General features: G+C 40.8%; 1 protein-coding gene and 1 pseudogene across 1 annotated transcript; both read right to left on the reverse strand.

Moving 5' to 3' along the window:
- Positions 1-1,291: 1,291 nt before the first annotated feature.
- On the reverse strand, positions 1,292-2,900 carry LOC129564376 (elongation factor 1-alpha 1 pseudogene; annotated as a pseudogene).
- Positions 2,415-2,900, reverse strand: LOC148773271 (elongation factor 1-alpha 1-like). Its single transcript, XM_088834262.1, has one exon. It carries the CDS (start codon positions 2,898-2,900, stop codon positions 2,415-2,417), a length of 486 nt encoding a protein of 161 aa, XP_088690388.1.
- Positions 2,901-18,482: the final 15,582 nt, after the last annotated feature.

Consider the following 18,482-nt stretch of genomic DNA (forward strand, 5'->3'; position numbering starts at 1 on the left):
ACGATGGTGTGATCACTCACCTAGAGCCAGACATCCTGGAATGTGAAGTCAAGTGGACCTTAGAGAGCATCACTACGAACAAAGCTAGAGGAGGTGATGGAATTCCAATTGAGCTATTTCAAATCCTGAAAGATGATGCTGTGAAAGTGCTGCACGCAATATGCCAGCAGATTTGGAAAACTCAGCAGTGGCCACAGGACTGGAAAAGGTCAGTCTTCATTCCAATCCCAAAGAAAGGCAATGCCAAAGAATGCTCAAACTACTGCACAACTGCACTCATCTCACACGCTAGTAAAGTCATGCTCAAAATTCTCCAAGCCAGGATTTAGCAATACATGAGCCATGAACTTCCAGATGTTCAAGCAGGTTTTAGAAAAGGCAGAGGCACCAGAGATCAAATTGCCAACATCCGCTGGATCATGGAGAAAGCAAGAGAGTTCCAGAAAAACATCTATTTCTGCTTCATTGACTATGCCAAAGCCTTTGACTGTGTGGATCACAATAAACTGTGATTGAAAATCTGAAAGAGATGGGAATACCAGACCACCTGACCTGCCTCTTGAGAAACCTGCATGCAGGTCATGTATGCAGGAAGCAACAGTCAGAACTGGTCATGGAACAACAGACTGGTTCCAAATAGGAAAAGGAGTACGTCAAGGTTGTATATTGTCACCCTGCTTATTTAACTTATATGCAGAGCACATCATGAGGAATGCTGTTCTGGAAGAAGCACAAGCTGGAATCAAGATTGCCGGGAGAAATATCAATAACCTCAGATATGAAGATGACAACACCCTTATGGCGGAAAGGGAAGAGGAACTCAAAAGCCTCCTGATGAAAGTGAAAGAGGAGAGTGAAAAGGTTGGCTTGAAGCTCAACATTCAGAAAACAAAGATCATGGCATCTGGTCCCATCACTTCATGGCAAATAGATGGGGAAACAGTGGAAACAGTGTCAGACTTTATTTTGGGGGGCTCCAAAATCACTGCGGATGCTGATTGAAGCCATGAAATTAAAAGACACTTACTCCTTGGAAGGAAAGTGATGACCAACCTAGATAGCATATTAAAAAGCAGAGACATTACTTTTCCAACCAAAGTCCGTCTAGTCAAGGCTATAGTTTTTCCTGTGGTCATGTATGGATGTGAGAGTTGGACTGTGAAGAAAGCTGATCGCCAAAGAATTGATGCTTTTGAACTGTGGTGTTGGAGAAGACTCTTTTTTTTTTTTCTCATTAAAATTTTTTAATGGGTCTCAAGTTCTATGAAAGATTTTTGGTCAAGTTGTTTTCATTAAAAAGCACTGATTTTAAAAACTAATAACTTAAAACTGCCACACACAAAACATATGGTCCACAAAAACATTCTCCTTTCCTTCTGAAGGTTTTACAATGCATTGTTATCATTAACCAGTCTTTTACTATTAAACTTAAATGGCCAATTAAGACAAACAGTTCTGAGACCGTTCTTCCACCACTGATTAAGACTGGGGTGGCAGGTATTGGGGATAATATTCATTTAGCCTTCTGAGCTTTCTGTGCAGATTTGGTGACCTTGCCAGCTCCAGCTGCCTTCTTGTCCACTACTTTGATGACACCCACAGCGACTGTCTGTCTCATGTCACACACAGCAAAATGGCCCAGGGGAGGATAGTCAGAGAAGCTCTCGACATACACGGGCTTGCCAGGAACCATATCAACGATGGCAGCATCACCAGATTTCAAGAATTTAGGGCCATCTTCCAGCTTCTTCCCAGAACAACGATCAATCTTCTCCTTCAGCTCAGCAAACTTGCAAGCAATGTGAGCTGTGTGACCATCCAGCACAGGTGCATATCCAGCACTGATTTGGCCTGGGTGGTTCAAAATAATCACCTGAGCTGTGAAGCCAGCAGCTTCCATGGGTGGATAATTTTTGCTGTCACCAGCCACATTGCCACGACGGACATCTTTGACAGACACGTTCTTGACATTGAAGCCCACATTGTCCCCAGATAGGGCTTCACTTAATGCTTCATGGTGCATTTCTACAGACTTCACTTCAGTTGTTACATTGACTGGAGAAAAGGTGACCACCATCATGTTTGAGAACACCAGTCTCCACACGACCCACAGGGACAGTACCAATACCACCAATTTTATAGACATCCTGGAGAGGCAAATGCAAGGGTTTGTCAGTTGGGCGAGTTGGTGGCAGGATGCAATCCAGAGCTTCAAGCAGGGTGGTTCCACTGGCATTGCCATCCTTACAGGTGACTTTCCATCCCTTGAACCGTGGCATGTTAGTACTTGGCTCCAGAATGTTGTCACCATTCCAGCCAGAAATTGGCACAAATGCTACTGCGTCGGGATTGTAGCCAATTTTCTTAATGTAGGTGCTGACTTCCTTAACAATTTCCTCGTATCTCTTCTGGCTTTAGGGTGGCTCAGTGGAATCCATTTTGTTAACGCCAACAATTAGTTGTTTTACACCCAGAGTGTAAGCCAGAAGGGCATGCTCATGGGTCTGCCCGTTCTTGGAGATACCAGCTTCAAATTCACCAACACCAGCAGCAACAATCAGGACAGCACAGTCAGCCTGGGATGTGCCTGTAATCATGTTTTTGATGAAGTCTCTGTGTCCTGGGACATCAATGATGGTAACATAGTACTTGTTCGTCTCAAATTTCCACAGGGAGATATCAATGGTGATACCATGCTCACGTTCAGCTTTCAGTTTGTCCAAAACCCAGGCATATTTGAAGGAGCTCTTTCCCATCTCGGCAGCCTCCTTCTCGAACTTTTCAATTGTTCTCTTGTCGATCCCGCCACATTTGTAGATCAGATGGCCAGTCGTGGTAGACTTCCCTGAATCTACCTGTCCAATGACAACGATGTTGATGTGGGTCTTCTCCTTTCCCATTTTGGCTTAGGTTTAATGATGGTTTTCACGACACCTGTGTCCTGGCAGCAAACCCATTGCGAAAAAGCGAGAAGACTGTTGAGAGTCCCTTGGACTGCAAGGAAATCCAACCAGTCCATCCTAAAGGAGATCAGTCCTGGGCGTTCATTGGAAGGACTGATGCTAAAGCTGAAACTCCAATATTTTGGCCACCTCATGTGAAGAGTTGACTCACTGGAAAAGACTCTGATGCTGGGAGGGATTGGGGGCAGGAGGAGACAGGGATGACAGAGAATGAGATGGCTGGATGGCATCACCAACTCGATGGAGGTGAGTTTGAGTGAACTCCGGGAGTTGGTGATGGACAGGGAGGCCTGGCGCACTGTGATTCATGGGGTCACAAAGAGTTGGACACGACTGAGCGACTGAACTGAACTGAACTGAACCTTTACTCTCAGAACATCCATCTATGGACTGTGTTGTCCATGGCATCACGTTTTTATAGTGGTGCTTGTCACACTGTAAACATGATGCATATGAAAGCAGGTAAGTCCTAGAGCAGTAGGATATGCCCCCTCCTAATCAACCCACACTGTCCCACCCAGCCACATGGGTAACAGTTGGGTAGACACCATCTACTGCACATGTTTGCAAGGCTCTTCCTTGCCCTGAATGTGCCTATTCCTCCCAGCCCATAGGAGCCTGATACAGCTGCTTTGGTGGGGGAGGTATAATGCACAGGCTGGTATTACCAGGGCCAACATGGCCCAGGTGAGCAGGTAAGAGTAGGGGTTCCCGGACAGTAGCTCAGGTTGTGGAGCATCTTTGCCTCATTCCTCACGGGCCTCTTGTGCTTAAGCCAATGGCTTCAAAAGGATCCATGGAACTGCTACTGGGACAACTTTCAGCTGAATGACAGTTCTCCTCCTAGCTTTGTCCCCTCACTTTCTGCCTTTCTCCCTCATCCCTATGTGGGTCATGGGCCACATAAAGGGTCATGTGCCACACTTTCTTTGGCCTAGTTGTGTAAGCCTGTTCAACTTGGGATCCATCACATTTCTATGACATACTCTTCTTAGATGATATCATGAGCTCAGTCACTCAGTCGTGTCCGACTCTTTGCAACCCTATGGACTGTAGCCCGCCATGCTCCTCTGTCCATGGGATTCTCCAGGCAAGAATACTGGAGTGGGTTTCCATTCCCTTCTCCAGGAGAGCTTCCTGACCCAGGGATCTAACCCACATCTCTTAGGTCTCCTGCATTAACAGGTGGGTTCTTTACCACTAGCGCCACCTGAGAAGCCCTTTTAGATGATATCCATACTTGTTAATTACACTTAGTAGTACTTTGAACAATTTTAAAATATTATTATCCCTCCTTTCTTCCTACTTCTTTTCTCGTTTCACTTTTCCCTTCTTTCCCCAGAATAACTCTCTTACCTTTTCCCCTTTCTTGCAGAGAACACTCCTGCTCTTCCTCATAACCTTTATCTTCCCTCCTATCTTCTTTTCATATGTTATGTCAATTTCTAACCCCCAGCCCATATTTCTTTTCTTCTCCTTTCTTTGCTCATTTTCTTTTCCCTTCTCCATGCATTCTTTCTCACCCAGATTTTTCTCTTTCAGCTTTATTCCCTCCTCCAAATCCTCACAAGAACTCCCTCCATTTTCTCCTTATTCAATCATTCCATTTCTTCCAGTGACACTGGAGAAAAAGAGTTACTGGAAATAGGTCACAGTGAGGTACTGTGAGCCCATTTGCTGTAAGCCAGGTCCTGTGACTGTTCTTTTCACTTTGGATCCTTAGAATAAAGAATACTGGGGTCCAGAGAAGTTACCATCTTGGATCTAGATGTATAGACAGGGAATAAATTGACCCTGGAGTTGAAGGTAAACTTAGATCTTGCCCTGGTCAAGTTTATGGCTTATTTCTCCTTGAAATTATGACAAAAAGGACTCATGGAGTGTCTGTAGGGCTGGTTGAATGCTCTTGACTCTTTGAGAGACAAGGTCTCCTTTGAAAATTTGCTGGAACATCTGGACCTTCTTCTCAGGAACTTGAAATTATACTTGCCATGTTAAGAAGCCCCTTAAGATCAATTCGTGGGCTCTTCAGGGACCTTTTGGTTGGAGATGCACTACACAAATTCAAACTCCAAAGGAGGTCTTTCTGTTTTGCCAAGCAATTGGCGTGATGAGTTACTGGTTGTAAACTGAGGCAGAATTTCTCACTTCAATAACAAAGCTAAAGACTATGGTGGGAATTTTCTAGATAAAGGGGATATTGGTCAGGTTCTGTCTGCTCTATGTATTTCCTGCCCTCAGTGAAGACAAGGGGCCTTCACCTTTCAGAGTCTCTCCATTCCTGGCCATTTGGAAGCCTGTATGGTTTAACTGCATAAATTCCATCTGGGACCTGAGCAGTGGGCAGAATGGAATACTCATCATGACATCTTCTCTTTTCTACATCTTCCTGCTTTAGTCAGTTTCAGATTAATATCTATTTTGGGGGGAGAAGTAGAGTTAAGGAGGTCACTTTTTTTGTCCAAATGTTCTGACTCAAGGTGGTTTTTTCCACATGAAAAATAAACGTTGGAGGGAAGAATCCCATTTATCCACTTTGGAAAATAATTTATTCCAGAAGGTTGAACTCTGGGGTACTCTTTATTTAATCTGTATGGTCCCACGAATTATTATCTTGTGGTTTTATTTTAGTGGTGGTACTTATATTTTGCTTGTATCTTTATCGTAAAAGTGTTTTCCAATGAATTAGCTTCCTTCTTCTCTCAGCTCACTAGGTCTTCCAAGTTTATAACCAAAATCAGATTTGCAAGAGCAATTTGCTTCTTTCTCTTTTTCACTAGGTGTTGTTTGGAATGATTTTTCTTCAGTGAATTTACTTAACAGGTATTGCCAGCAATTTTTGTGAAATACTGGTTTGAGAGAGGGAGTTAAAGAAAGCAACATAAGAGCCTTGCTGGACTTTCCTGATGGTCCAGTGGTTAAGAATCTGCCTGCCAATGCAGAGGACATGAGTTCAGTCCCTGCTCTGGTAAGATTCCACATGCCTCGAAACAACTAAGCCCATGTGCTACAACTACTGAGCCCATGCTCCAGAGCCTGTTCTCCACAACAAGAGAAAGCACTGCAAGAACAAGCCCGCTCACCATAATGAAGAGTAGCCCCTGCTTGCTGGAACTAGAGAAAGCCTTTTCACAACAACAAAGACCCAGTGCAGCCAAAAATAAATGAATAGGCAATAAATAAATGATTTAAAAAGAGAATGTTTTCTTTTAAAAAAGAGACTTGCTATACCTAGGATGGACAGCAGAAGCAGAAGATATTAAGAAGAGGTGGCAAGAATACACAGAAGAGCTATACAAAAGAGATCTTAATGACCCAGATAACTATGATAGTGTGATCACTCACCTAGAGCCAGACATCCTGGAGTGTGAAGTCAAGTGGGACTTAGGAAACATTACTATGAACAAAGTTAGTGGAGGTGGTGGATCCTGCTGAGCTATTTCAAATCCTAAAAGATGATGCTTTTAAAGTGCTGTGCTCAATATGCCAGCAAATTTGGAAAACTTAGCAGTGGCCACAAGACTGGAAAAAGTCTGTTTTCATTCCAATCCCAAAGAAAGACAATGCCAAAGAATGTTCAAACTACTGCACAGTTGCATTCATTTCACACATTAGCAGAGTAATGCTCAAATTTCTCCAAGTGAGGCTTCAACAGTATGTGAACCAAGAAGTTTCAGATGTTCAAGCTGTATTTAGAAAAGGCAGAGGAACCAGAGACCAAATTGCCAACATCCGTTGGATCATAGAAAAAGCAAGAGAACTCCAGAAGAATATCTACTTCTGCTTCAATGACTATGCTAAAGCCTTTGACTGTGTGGATCTCAACAAACTGCGGAAAATTCTTCAAGAAATGGGAATACCAGACCACCTTACTTGCCTCCTGGGATATCTACATGCAGATCAAGAAGCAGCAGTTAGAGCCAGACATGGAACAGTGGACTGGTTCAAAATTGGGAAAGGAGTATATCAAGGCTGTATATTATCACTCTGCTTATTTAACTTATATGCAGAGTATGTCATGTGAAATGCTGGGATGGATGAAGTACAAGTTGGAATCAAGATTGCTGGGAGAAATATCAATAACCTCAGATACAAAGATAACACCACCCTTATGGCAGAAAGTGAAGAGGAACTAAAAAGCCTCTTGGTGAAGGTGAAAAAGAAGAGTGGAAATGCTAGCTTAAAACTCAACATTCAGAAAACTAAGATCACGGCATCTGGTCCCATCACTTCATGGCAAATAGATGGGGAAACAATGGATACAGTGACAGACTTTATTTTCTTGGGCTCCAAAATCACTGCAGATGGTGACTGCAGCCATGAAATTAAAAGACACTTGCTCCTTGGAAGAAAAGCTATGACCAACCTAGACAGCATATTAAAAAGTAGAGACATTATTTTGCCAACAAAGATCCGTAGAGTAAAAGCTATAGTTTTTCCAGTAGTCATGTACGGATGTGAGAGTTAGACCATAAAGAAGGCTGAGGGTGGAAGTATTGATGCTTTTGAACTGTGGTGTTGAAGAAGACTCTTGAGAGTCCCTTAGACTACAAGGCGATCAAACCAGTCAATTCTAAAGGAAATCGACTCATCATAAAAGACCCTGATGCTGGGAAAGATTGAAGGCAGGAGGAGAAGGGGACTACAGAAGATGAGATGGTTGGATGGCATCACTGATTCAATGGACATGAGTCAGAGTAAACTCCAGATGATAATGAAAGACAGGGAAGCCTGGTGTGCTGCAGTCCCTGAGGTCACAAAGAGTCGGACACGACTGTTCCACTGAACAGTGACAACATACCTAGGATATGTGTGTGTGTGTGTGTGTGTGTGTGTGTGTGTATTACTGGGAAGAGGAGAAAGTAACCAAGTCTAGAGACTGATCCCCATGCTGGCAGATAGAGGTCTGATGTGTCCAGTCCAAAAGGGTTAGGTAAAACCAAAAAGTTCTGGGAAAACTCAGTTTTATAGCTGGAGACACCCAGAATGTTAGATTGATGTTTACACAGGTAACTCCTGACTCATTTGTTAGTGGCAGAGATTCTTATTGCTCTCCAATTGGAAATGTAGCAGGACTGCATGAAGGTCTCCCAGGCTCACACTCAACAGTGCTGAGGTAGGCAGAAGATGAGCATGGCTAATGCCATTAGAGACTTCAGGAATAGTGGGGGAGGAGGAACAGGTGTCATGGAAAATTGTAAGTTGCGCAGAGCACATTTTCATAAAATTTTCATGTGATGGATTTTTCATGCTTCCCCAAGAGGAGTGTAATATTCTCGAACTTTTCACAATTGCCTTCAGTTATTGTCATCAAACCAATTATAGTTTTGTCCTTGTAACTGTCATGTCAACATGGCAAGTGGATCAGGTATGGTTAAATCCTGATTGCAAATGAAAGTGTCATATGAATCATTCTGAATATAGAAAATAGTGTGGAGAAAGATCTCCATTAACAACAGAACTCTGGGGTTAGAGAATTTTGGAGAAAGTGATTTTCAGAAGATTTCAGACTAACAAATATGCTATCATGTCTTTGGGAGGCTGTTGGTTCTGATGAAATATTTCTCTTTAGAAATTGTTCCAGTGAGTACCTGTTTTTGGGACAGAAGAAAGGAATAAAAGTAGACCTTCTCATTATGATAATAAGGTTAAAAAGGTGCAACATAGTTGTTCCCAAGTTTATGAAGCATTTGATGAAGAGATGGTCTTATTTGAACAGAAGAAATGGAAATGAAAAACTATGGACAAGGAAGGAGAAATGGGAACTCATGATTCAAAATCATTTGGATCTGGCTAAACTGATCAGATATCCCAGTGTAAATCTCTTTTCCAAGACCATCTTTGCCCTAGGATTGTGGGTCAGATTACAATGAAGAATTCTGATTTAAATTCTCACCAGGGACTCCGAGCATTCCTGACTCTTCTTTTCTTCAACTTGTACCATGTTTTCTCATATAAATGTGTTTTTCTATCTACAGAGTAAGAAATGCCAAAAGACCAAGTGTTGCCACTTTTTCTTCAATGTCCAAAAGACTCAAGTTTACTAGAAACAGCAATGGAATAGCAAAGACCCTCCTTCTCTTTCCCTCTTTGTCCAATCAGTTTCTCTATTGTTTTTCCTCTGGAAACAAGAAACCCCAACGGAGACCCCAGAGGACAGCTCTCAGCAGAACACCTCATCATTCACTCTTACCTTCAGAATTTCCCACCATGAGCGGCACCCCTCTCCCCCTACTTTTTCCTGTCAGCAACAGTGTGTAGACCTATCAATAGCATCTTCCACAACTTATTTTTTGTATTAGAGATGATAGCTAGAGTGAGCATATAATTGAGTGTCCAAATCGAAACAGGTGTTTTTTTTTTAATTTTAACCTAGACACTAGGAAAACTTTTAAGTTTTATTTGACTTAACTGTATATTCACATGCAATTGTAAGACATAATACAAAGAGATTCCTGGAGAAGCTGCAGCATGGGGATGCTCTAGACTGAGTATTGCCCTAGTGTCTTTCTATCCCCTCCTTCTGCAGTGGCAGCAGCAGCACTTGGCAGCAGCACCTTGAGACTGCATCCTTGGAAAGCCCTCCAGGGTGTTGTTCAATTGAGACAGGGACTCAGTGCTCCAAAGGGCTGCCTCTCCAAGAGCTGAGGCAGTGAGAAGATATGTGTGCACCTGTCTGCACAGGGAAGCAGTAGGGGTGGAGCTGGCATCACCTCCTGATCATCCTTCCAGGGAAATCAGGAAAACAGGAACTAGTCAGAGTTTACCAATCACTTGAATTCAAACTGAAAGACTACTCACCAGGCTACTGCTTCATTCCTGGAAACTGCACTGCAACTGTCTACATTAAGAAAAAAAATATATCTGAAAGAAAGAAAACAAAGAACAAAATTCTCTAGAGTTCTTAAAGAACACAAAACAACTGAAATCAAATGCCATCACTTTTGTTATGTGTAAGATAAGAACTAATGATTTTCTGAGCTCCACTACCCCCAAAGCCTCCAATGACTGCACAGAGCTTGGCAGGCCTGTGTGTGCACCATACTGCCCATGCCAAAGCCTCCTCTGGAATCAGCCTTGGATGCCCCAGTCTGAGCTGGGAAGCCACCAGTGGTGGCAGGGGCTGAGTGCTAAGGAGTGGGGTTATGAGAGAGGGTCCAAGGAGAGGACTGTTGTTGACTGCACAGAGACATCCTGAAGAGATGGGAGTGAGGGGCTCCACAGTCAGGAATGCTCCTAGAGGAAGCATGATCTGCCTTGGAAATCAGGTGCCATTGTTGAGTGGCACACAAGGAGCAGGGCTGTCATTGCAACTCCCTTCCCCACCGGCTGATGCCTCTGTGGGCACAGGGAGGGACTTTGACCAGAATAAGCTCATCCAAGTCTTGAAATTTCCTGTTCCTCTCCATTGCCATAGGCAATTCACACACACCCTAGATGTGGCTGCCTTGTCCCTCCCCGGCCTGAATAAATAAGTGCCCTGATTAGCCTGAGTCTCCCAATCAGCTGCTGCTTTTGCCCCCTCTCACTTGGGCAGGGAACAGACACCTGAGGGTGGCCCAAACACAGAGGTGGGGCCAAAACCACAGCCAAACCCCAGGGGCTGTACAATTAAGGAAAATAAACGAAAATCTCTTCCTGCAGCTGCACAAGCCATGGACTAAATCACTGTGATCAGCTTGGTAAACCCTGCATCTGTGGAATAGAATGGACAGTGAGCACTCCCACAATGGACAGATCATCAGACAAAAAATTAATAAGGAAAATTAATGAATCCTTAAATGACACATTAGACCAGATAGACTTAATTGGTATTTATATGACATTTCATCCAAAAGCAGCAAACTACACTTCCTTTTCAAGTGCACACAGAAAATTCTCCAGAATAGATCACATCTTGGGTCACAAATCAAACCTCTGTAAATTTAGGAAAACTGAAATCATATCAAGCATCTTTTCTGACCACAATGCTATGAAATTACAGGAAAAAGCTGTAGAAAATACAAGCACATGGAGGCTAAGATGCTACTAAATAGACAATAGATCACTGAAGAAATCAAAGAGGAAATTTAAAAAAAAAGAAACAAATGACAATGAAAACAAAATGACCCAAAACCTATGGGATGCAGCAAAAACAGTTTCAAGAGGAAAGTTTATGGCAATACAGCCCCACCTCAAGAAATAAGAAAAACCTCAAATAAACAACCTACTGTTATACCTAAAGCAGCTAGAGAAAGAAGAACAAACAAAAACCAAAGTTACTAGAAGGAAAGAAATCTTAGAGATCAGAGAGGAAATAAATGAAATAGAAATGAAAACAATAGCAAAGATAAAAAAAAACTAAAGCCTGGTTCTTTGAAAAGACAAACAAAATTGATAAATGTTTATCCAGACTCATGAAAAAAAGGAGAGAACTCAAATCAATAAAATTATAAGTGAAAAAAGAGAAGCTACAACTGACAGTGCAAACATACAATGAATCATAAAAGACTACTACAAGCAATTACATGCCAATAAAATGGCCAGCCTGAAAGAATTGGTCAAATTTGTAGAAATGTACGAACTTCCAAGACTGAACCAGGAAGAAATAGAAAATATCAACAGACCAATCAAAAGTAATGAAATCATAACTGTGATTAAAAATCTTTCAGCAAACAAAAGCCCAGGACCAGATGGCTTCGCAGATGAAGTCTATCAAAATTTTAGAGAAAAGCTAACAACTTATCCTTTTTAAAGTCTTCCAAAAAACTGCAGAGGGAAAAACACTCACAAACTAATTCTACAAGGCCACAATCACCTTGATACCAAAACCAGATAAAGATACCACAAAAAAGAAAATTACAGGCCAATATTACTGATGAACATGGACACAAAAATCCTCAACACAATGCTAGCAAACAGGATCCAACAACACATTAAAAGGATCATGTACCATAATCAAGTGGGACTTATCCCAGGGATTACAAGGATTCTTCAATATATGTAAATCAGTGTTATACAAATTGAAGAATAAAAACCATATGATCATCTCAATAGATGCAGAAAAAGCTTTTGACAAAATTATATGCCCATTTATTATAAAAAAATCTCCAGAAAGTAGACATAAAAAGAACATACGTCAGCCTAATAAAGGTGGTATACAACAAACCCACAATCATTCCCAATGGTAAAAAACTGAAAGCATTTTCTCTAAGATCAGGAACTAAACAAGGGGTCCCACTCTCACCACCATTATTCAACAATTTTGGAAGTCTTAGCAATGATAATCAGAGAAGAAAATGAAATAAAAGGGGTCCAAATTGGAAAAAAAAAAAGGTGCAACTGTCACTGTTTGCAGATGACGTGATACTATACATAGAAAATCTGAAAGATGCCACTAGAAAAGTATTAGAGCTAGTCACTGAATTTGGCAAAGTTGCAGGATATAAAATTAATTCACAGAAATCTCTTGCATTCTTATACACTAACAATGAAAAATAAGAAAATGAAATTAAGGAAACAATCCCATTTACCATTGCAACGGAAAGAATACAATACCTAGGAATAAACCTCACTAAAGAAGCAAAAGGCCTTTACTCAGAAAACATAACATACTGATGAAAGAAATCAAAGACAACACAAGCAGGTGGAGAGATATACTATTTTCTTGAATTGGAAGAATCAATATTGTGAAAATGATTGTACTACTCAAAGTAATGTACAGACTGACTGCAAACTCTATCAAATTACCAATGACATTTCCCCCAGAATTAGGACAAGAAGTTTTGCAATTTGTGTGGAAAGACAAAAGATCCTGAATAGCTAAAGCAATTGCAAGAAAGAAAAACAGAGCTGGAGAAATCAGGCTCCCTAACTTCAAACTAAACTACAAAGCTACAGTCATCAAGACAGAATGGTACTGGCACAAAAACAGAAATATAGATCAAAGGAACAAGTTAGAAAGCCTAGATATAAACCCATCCACCTTTGATCACCTAATCTGTGATAAAGGAAGCAAGATTATACAATGGAGAAAATGCAGTCTCTTTAATAACTTGTGCTGGGAAAACTGGAGAGCTACACATAAAAGAATGAAATTAGTACACTCCCTAACACCATATATGAAAATAAACTGAAAATGGATTAATGACCTAAATGTAAGGCTGGACAGTAGAAAATTCTTAGAAGAAAACATAGGCAGAACACTCTTTGACATAAATCACAGCAAGATCTTTTTTGATCCAACTCCTAGAGTAATGAAAGTAAAAACAAAAATAAATGGGACCTAATTGAAACTCCAATACTTCGGCCACCTCATGCGACAAGTTGACTCACTGGAAAAGACTCTGATGCTGGGAGGGATTGGGGGCAGGAAGAGAAGGGGACGACAGAGAATGAGATGGCTGGATGGCATCACCAACTCGATGGACATGAGTTTGAGTGAACTCCGGGAGTTGGTGATGGACAGGGAGGCCTGGCGTGCTGTGATTCATGGGGTCGCAAAGAGTTGGACACGACTGAGCAACTGAACTGAACTGAATTAAACTTAAAAGTGTTTACACAGCAAAGGAAACCATAAGCAAAATGAAAATGCAACCATTGAAATGAGAGAATATATTTGCAAACAAAGCAACTGAGAAGGGGCTAATCTCCAAAATAAACCACCAGCTCATGCAACTCAATATAAAAAATAAATAAATAAAAAATGGGCAGAAGACCTAAATAGATATTTCTCCAAAGAAGACATACTGATGACCAACAAACACATGAAAAGATGTTCAAATAATACAAAGCTTCTTTATTATAGAAATGTAAATCAAAAATACAATAAAGTATCACCTCACACTGGTCAGAATGGCCATTATTTTAAAAATCTACAAACAATAAATGACAGAGATAGTGTGGAGAAAAGGCAACCCTCAACTGCTGGTGGGAATGTAAATTGGCACAGCTAGTATGAAGAACAGTATGGAGATCCCATAAAAAACTAAGAATTACTATATGACCTGACAATCCCACTCCTGGGCATATACCTGGAGAAAATCATGATTCAAAAGACATATGCAGGGACTTCCCTGGTGGTTCGGTAGCTAAGACTGTGACCTAATGCAATAGGCCTGGGTTTGATCACTGGTCAGGGAACTAGATTCCACATGCTGCAACTAAGAGTTTGCATGCTGCAACTCAAGATCCCTCATGCTGCAGTGAAGACCTGGCACAGCCAAATAAGTTTAAAAAAATGATACATGTACCCCAATGTTCATTGCAGCACTATTTACAGTAGCCAGTCCATGGAAACAACCTAAATACCCATCAATAGAAGAATGGATAAAGATGTGGTACATAAGAACAATGGAATATTACTCAGCCATAAAAAGGAATTAAATGCTGCAATTTGTAGAGATGCAGATGAACCAGAGACTGTCATACAGAGTGAAGTAAGGCAGAAAGACAAAACAAATATCATATAATATCACTTATATGTGTTATCTAGAATAATGATACAGATGAACTCATTTGCAAAGCAGAAATAAAGACACAGACATAGAGGACAAATGTATGGATGCCAAAGGGGGAAGAGTGGGAAGCATTGGTAGATTGGGCTTGGCATATATACACCACTATGAATAAAGAAGATACTAATAAGAACCTACTGTGTAGCACTCTACTCAGTACACTGTGGTGACTTATATTGGAAGGAAATCCAAAAAAAGAAGGTACCGATTCCCTTTGCTGTACAGTAAAAACTAACATAACATTACAAAGCAACTATACTATGTGCAGGTCAGGAAGCAACAGTTAGAACTGGACATGGAACAACAGACAGGTTCCAAATAGGAAAAGGAGTATGTCAAGGCTGTATATTGTCACCCTGCTTATTTAACTTCTATGCAGAGTATATCATGAGGAATGCTGGGCTGGAGGAAGCACAAGCTGGAATCAAGATTGCTGGGAGAAATATCAATGACCTCAGATATGCAGATGACACCACCCTTATGGCAGAAAGTGAAGAAGAACTAAAGAGCCTCTTGATGAAAGTGAAAGAGGAGAGTGAAAAAGTTGGCTTAAAGCTCAACATTCAGAAAACAAAGATCATGGCATCTGGTCCCATCACTTCACGGGAAATAGATGGAGAAACAGTGGAAACAGTGGCTGACTTTATTTTTGGGGGCTCCAAAATCACTGCGGATGCTGATTGCAGCCATGAAATTAAAAGGCGCTTACTCCTTGGAAGGAAAGTTATGACCAACGTAGATAGCATATTAAAAAGCAGAGACATTACTTTGCCACCAAAGTCCGTCTAGTCAAGGCTATGGATTTTCCAGTGAATGAAAGGAGGAGTAAGTGTCTTTTGATTTTATTTTGATTAGGCAGTGAGACTAGGGTGATGATTCCCATGTGTGGGCAGGGATTTTCATAGTTTGACCTTTCCTGGAAATGCCAAGGGAGAGAAAGCCTGGGATTTCTTATCAGCTTGCCCAGAGGCAGGGCAAAAGTGGAAAGGGGTTAGGTGGAATTTGAAAGCTGTCAGCAGTCAAATGTCAAAAATGGATTCAGACACTTTATTAAACTTGCTCTTGAAATGTTGTCAAAGATTAGCTGGGCATATTTGTGTGAGTTTATTTCTGGTTTCTCTCTTCTGTTCCATTGACCCATGTATCTAGTCTTCTGCCAATAACACAGTGGCTTGATGGTTTTAGCTATATAGTAAGCCTTAGCAAGGGGTAGAGTGGTTCTCCTCACACTGTTCTTCCCCTTCAAGATTGTTTTAGCTATTATATGTTCTGTGCATTCCATATAAACTTAGAATATGCTTCTCTATGCCTACAGAAATCCCTGCTGGAACTTTGATAAATATGGCATTAATCTGTAGATCAGTTTAGGGAGAATTCACATTTTTACTATGTTGAGTCTTCCAACCCACGAACACAATAAATCATACCTTTTATTTAGTTCTTTGATGCCTTTCATCAGCATTTTGCAATTTTCAGGATACAGATATTGTATATATTTTGTTAGATTTATACCCAAGTAATTCATTTTCTTTGGAATAATTATAAATGGAATTATATTTTAATTTCACTTTCCATATATTTGTTGCTAGTATGTAAAATTAAGATCGATTTCCATGTGTTGATATTGTATCCTGAGACTGTGATAAACTCACTTATTACTTCTAAGAGTTTTTATTTTTGTCAGTTCTTTGGAGTTTTCTACACAGACAACAAATCATCAAAAGGGAAGTTTTCTTTTTCCTTTTCAATCTGTATGCTTTTTATTCTTTTTTTATTGTGCTATTGTATTGGCTAAAACTTCCAGCACCGTGTTGAATAAGAGTAGTAAGACTGGACATCCTTGACTTGTTCTTAAACTATAGAAAGCGAAATGTTCAAAAAGACTAAATAAGTCAAACTAAAAACCTTAAAAACAATCAGGTAACTTATTAGAAGGCTGGAGATGAGAAACAGAGGACTGAGAAACACAGGAAATAAACAAAAAATAAAGAATAAAGTGGATGTATAAGCCCTATACATACCAATAATTACCTTAAATGTAAATAGTCTAAATACATCAATTGAAAAGCAAACTGGCAGAGTGGATTAATAAGTCTGTGATTCAGCTATATGTTGTCTACAAGCAACTGACTTCAAATATAGTGACATAAGTAGGTTGAAAGTAAAAAGACAGGATAAGGTGTGGCAAGCAAATATTAGCAATAGCAGCAAAAAAACAGGAGTAGATATATTAAATATCAGGTAAAATAGGTTTCAAAGCAAAGAATTGTCTCATGTAGTAGTGTGTGATGGAGAAGGAAATGGCAATCCACTCCAGTGTTATTGCCTGGAGAATCCCAGGGGCCGGGGAGCCTGGTGGGCTGCTGTCTATGGGGTTGCACAGAGCTGGACACGACTGAAGCGACTTAGCAGCAGCAGCAGTAATGTGTGAAATGTAGTGTACAGAGTTCTCACTTCACCATGTAGTTAAATGTGAAAGATGACAACTCTTTCTAGATGCAACATAACAGACACCTCCCTTTCAAGGACGGGCTCCAGTTTCTTGTAAAACAAAGTTCTCTTTGACTCCATCAGTTAAAAATTACTATCCCTGGTCTCATGGGAAATAGATGGGGAAACAGTGAAAACAGTGTCAGACTATTTTTGGGGGCTCCAAAATCACTGCAGATGCTGATTGCAGCCATGAAATTAAAAGACGCTTACTCCTTGGAAGGAAAGTGATGACCAACCTAGATAGCATATTAAAAAGCAGAGACATTACTTTGCCAACCAAGGTCCGTCTAGTCAAGGCTATGGTTTTTCCCGTGGTCATGTATGGATGTGAGAGTTGGACTGTGAAGAAAGCTGATCGCTGAAGAATTGATGCTTTTGAACTGTGGTGCTGGAGAAGACTCTTGAGAGTCCCTTATACTGCAAGGAGATCCAACCAGTCCATTCCAAAGGAGATCGATCCTGGGTGTTCATTGGAAGGACTGATGCTAAAGCTGAAACTCCAATACTTTGGCCACCTCATGCGATGAGTTGACTCACTGGAAAAGACTCTGATGCTGGGAGGGATTGGGGGCTGGAGGAGACGGGGACGACAGAGAATGAGATGGCTGGATGGCATCACCAACTCGATGGACATGAGTTTGAGTGAACTCTGGGAGTTGGTGATGGACAGGGAGGCCTGGCGTGCTGTGATTCATGTGGTCACAAAGAGTCGGACACGACTGAGCAACTGAACTGAACTGAACTGAACTGAATCCCTGGTCTCAGGTGGTGTATTTGATGCTGTTGTATCTGCAGGTTAGTTACTGTATCAGCCACTTGTGCTATTAAATTTGACAGGCCGCTAGCTCAAAGGGTCAGTAGAAAATGTGAAAAAGCATGTGTGCTAATTATAAGTGAAATGTGTGTGGGTAATGGAGTCTGAGCAGTCCTCCTATAGACCATAGGGAAAACAGTCAAAAAGCTCCTGCTACTGTAGTTTTGCTGTTTCTGTGAAGGTGTAAATCTACAACCATTTGCTTATTTTTCTGTTTTTTAATGCCTTTTTATTTTGCAAATAGTCTCTACAGCAACTTTTTTTAAATTTTTATTGGAGGCTAATTATTTTACAATATTATATTGGTTGGTTTTGCCATACATTGACATGAATCCGCCCCAGGTGTACATGAGTTCCCCCTCCCGGACCCCACTCCCACCTCCCTCCTCCCCTTATCCTCCCTCTGGGTCATCCCCGCATACCAGCCCCGAGTATCCTGTAACATGGATCGACCCTGAACTGGAGATTCGTTTCACATATGATAATATACATGTTTCAATGGCAATGAGAAAACGAAAGTAAATGCTTTGTACATAATTAGTGAATTTTTATTTCTAAATTTTTAAAAAAAGCTGGTGAATGTAACCTGCTCAAAAATATTTGTCAGTATTTACCTTCCAACCAGAAGTCATAGTGCTATTACTGACCATGTGAAAACCAGCAGGCTCATATATGTTTTAAAAAATCACCATCTATTTCAAAAGTTAACTGCGTAAG

The sequence above is a fragment of the Moschus berezovskii genome, chromosome X (assembly GCF_049115385.1).
Source record: "Moschus berezovskii isolate FMDL1 chromosome X, NW_MosBer_1.0, whole genome shotgun sequence".
Taxonomy (NCBI): Eukaryota; Metazoa; Chordata; class Mammalia; order Artiodactyla; family Moschidae; genus Moschus; species Moschus berezovskii.

What these genes read in the sequence shown, in the direction of transcription:
- LOC148773271 (XM_088834262.1), bottom strand. Translation starts at nt 2,900, where the DNA reads ATGGGAAAGGAGAAGACCCACATCAACATCGTTGTCATTGGACAGGTA.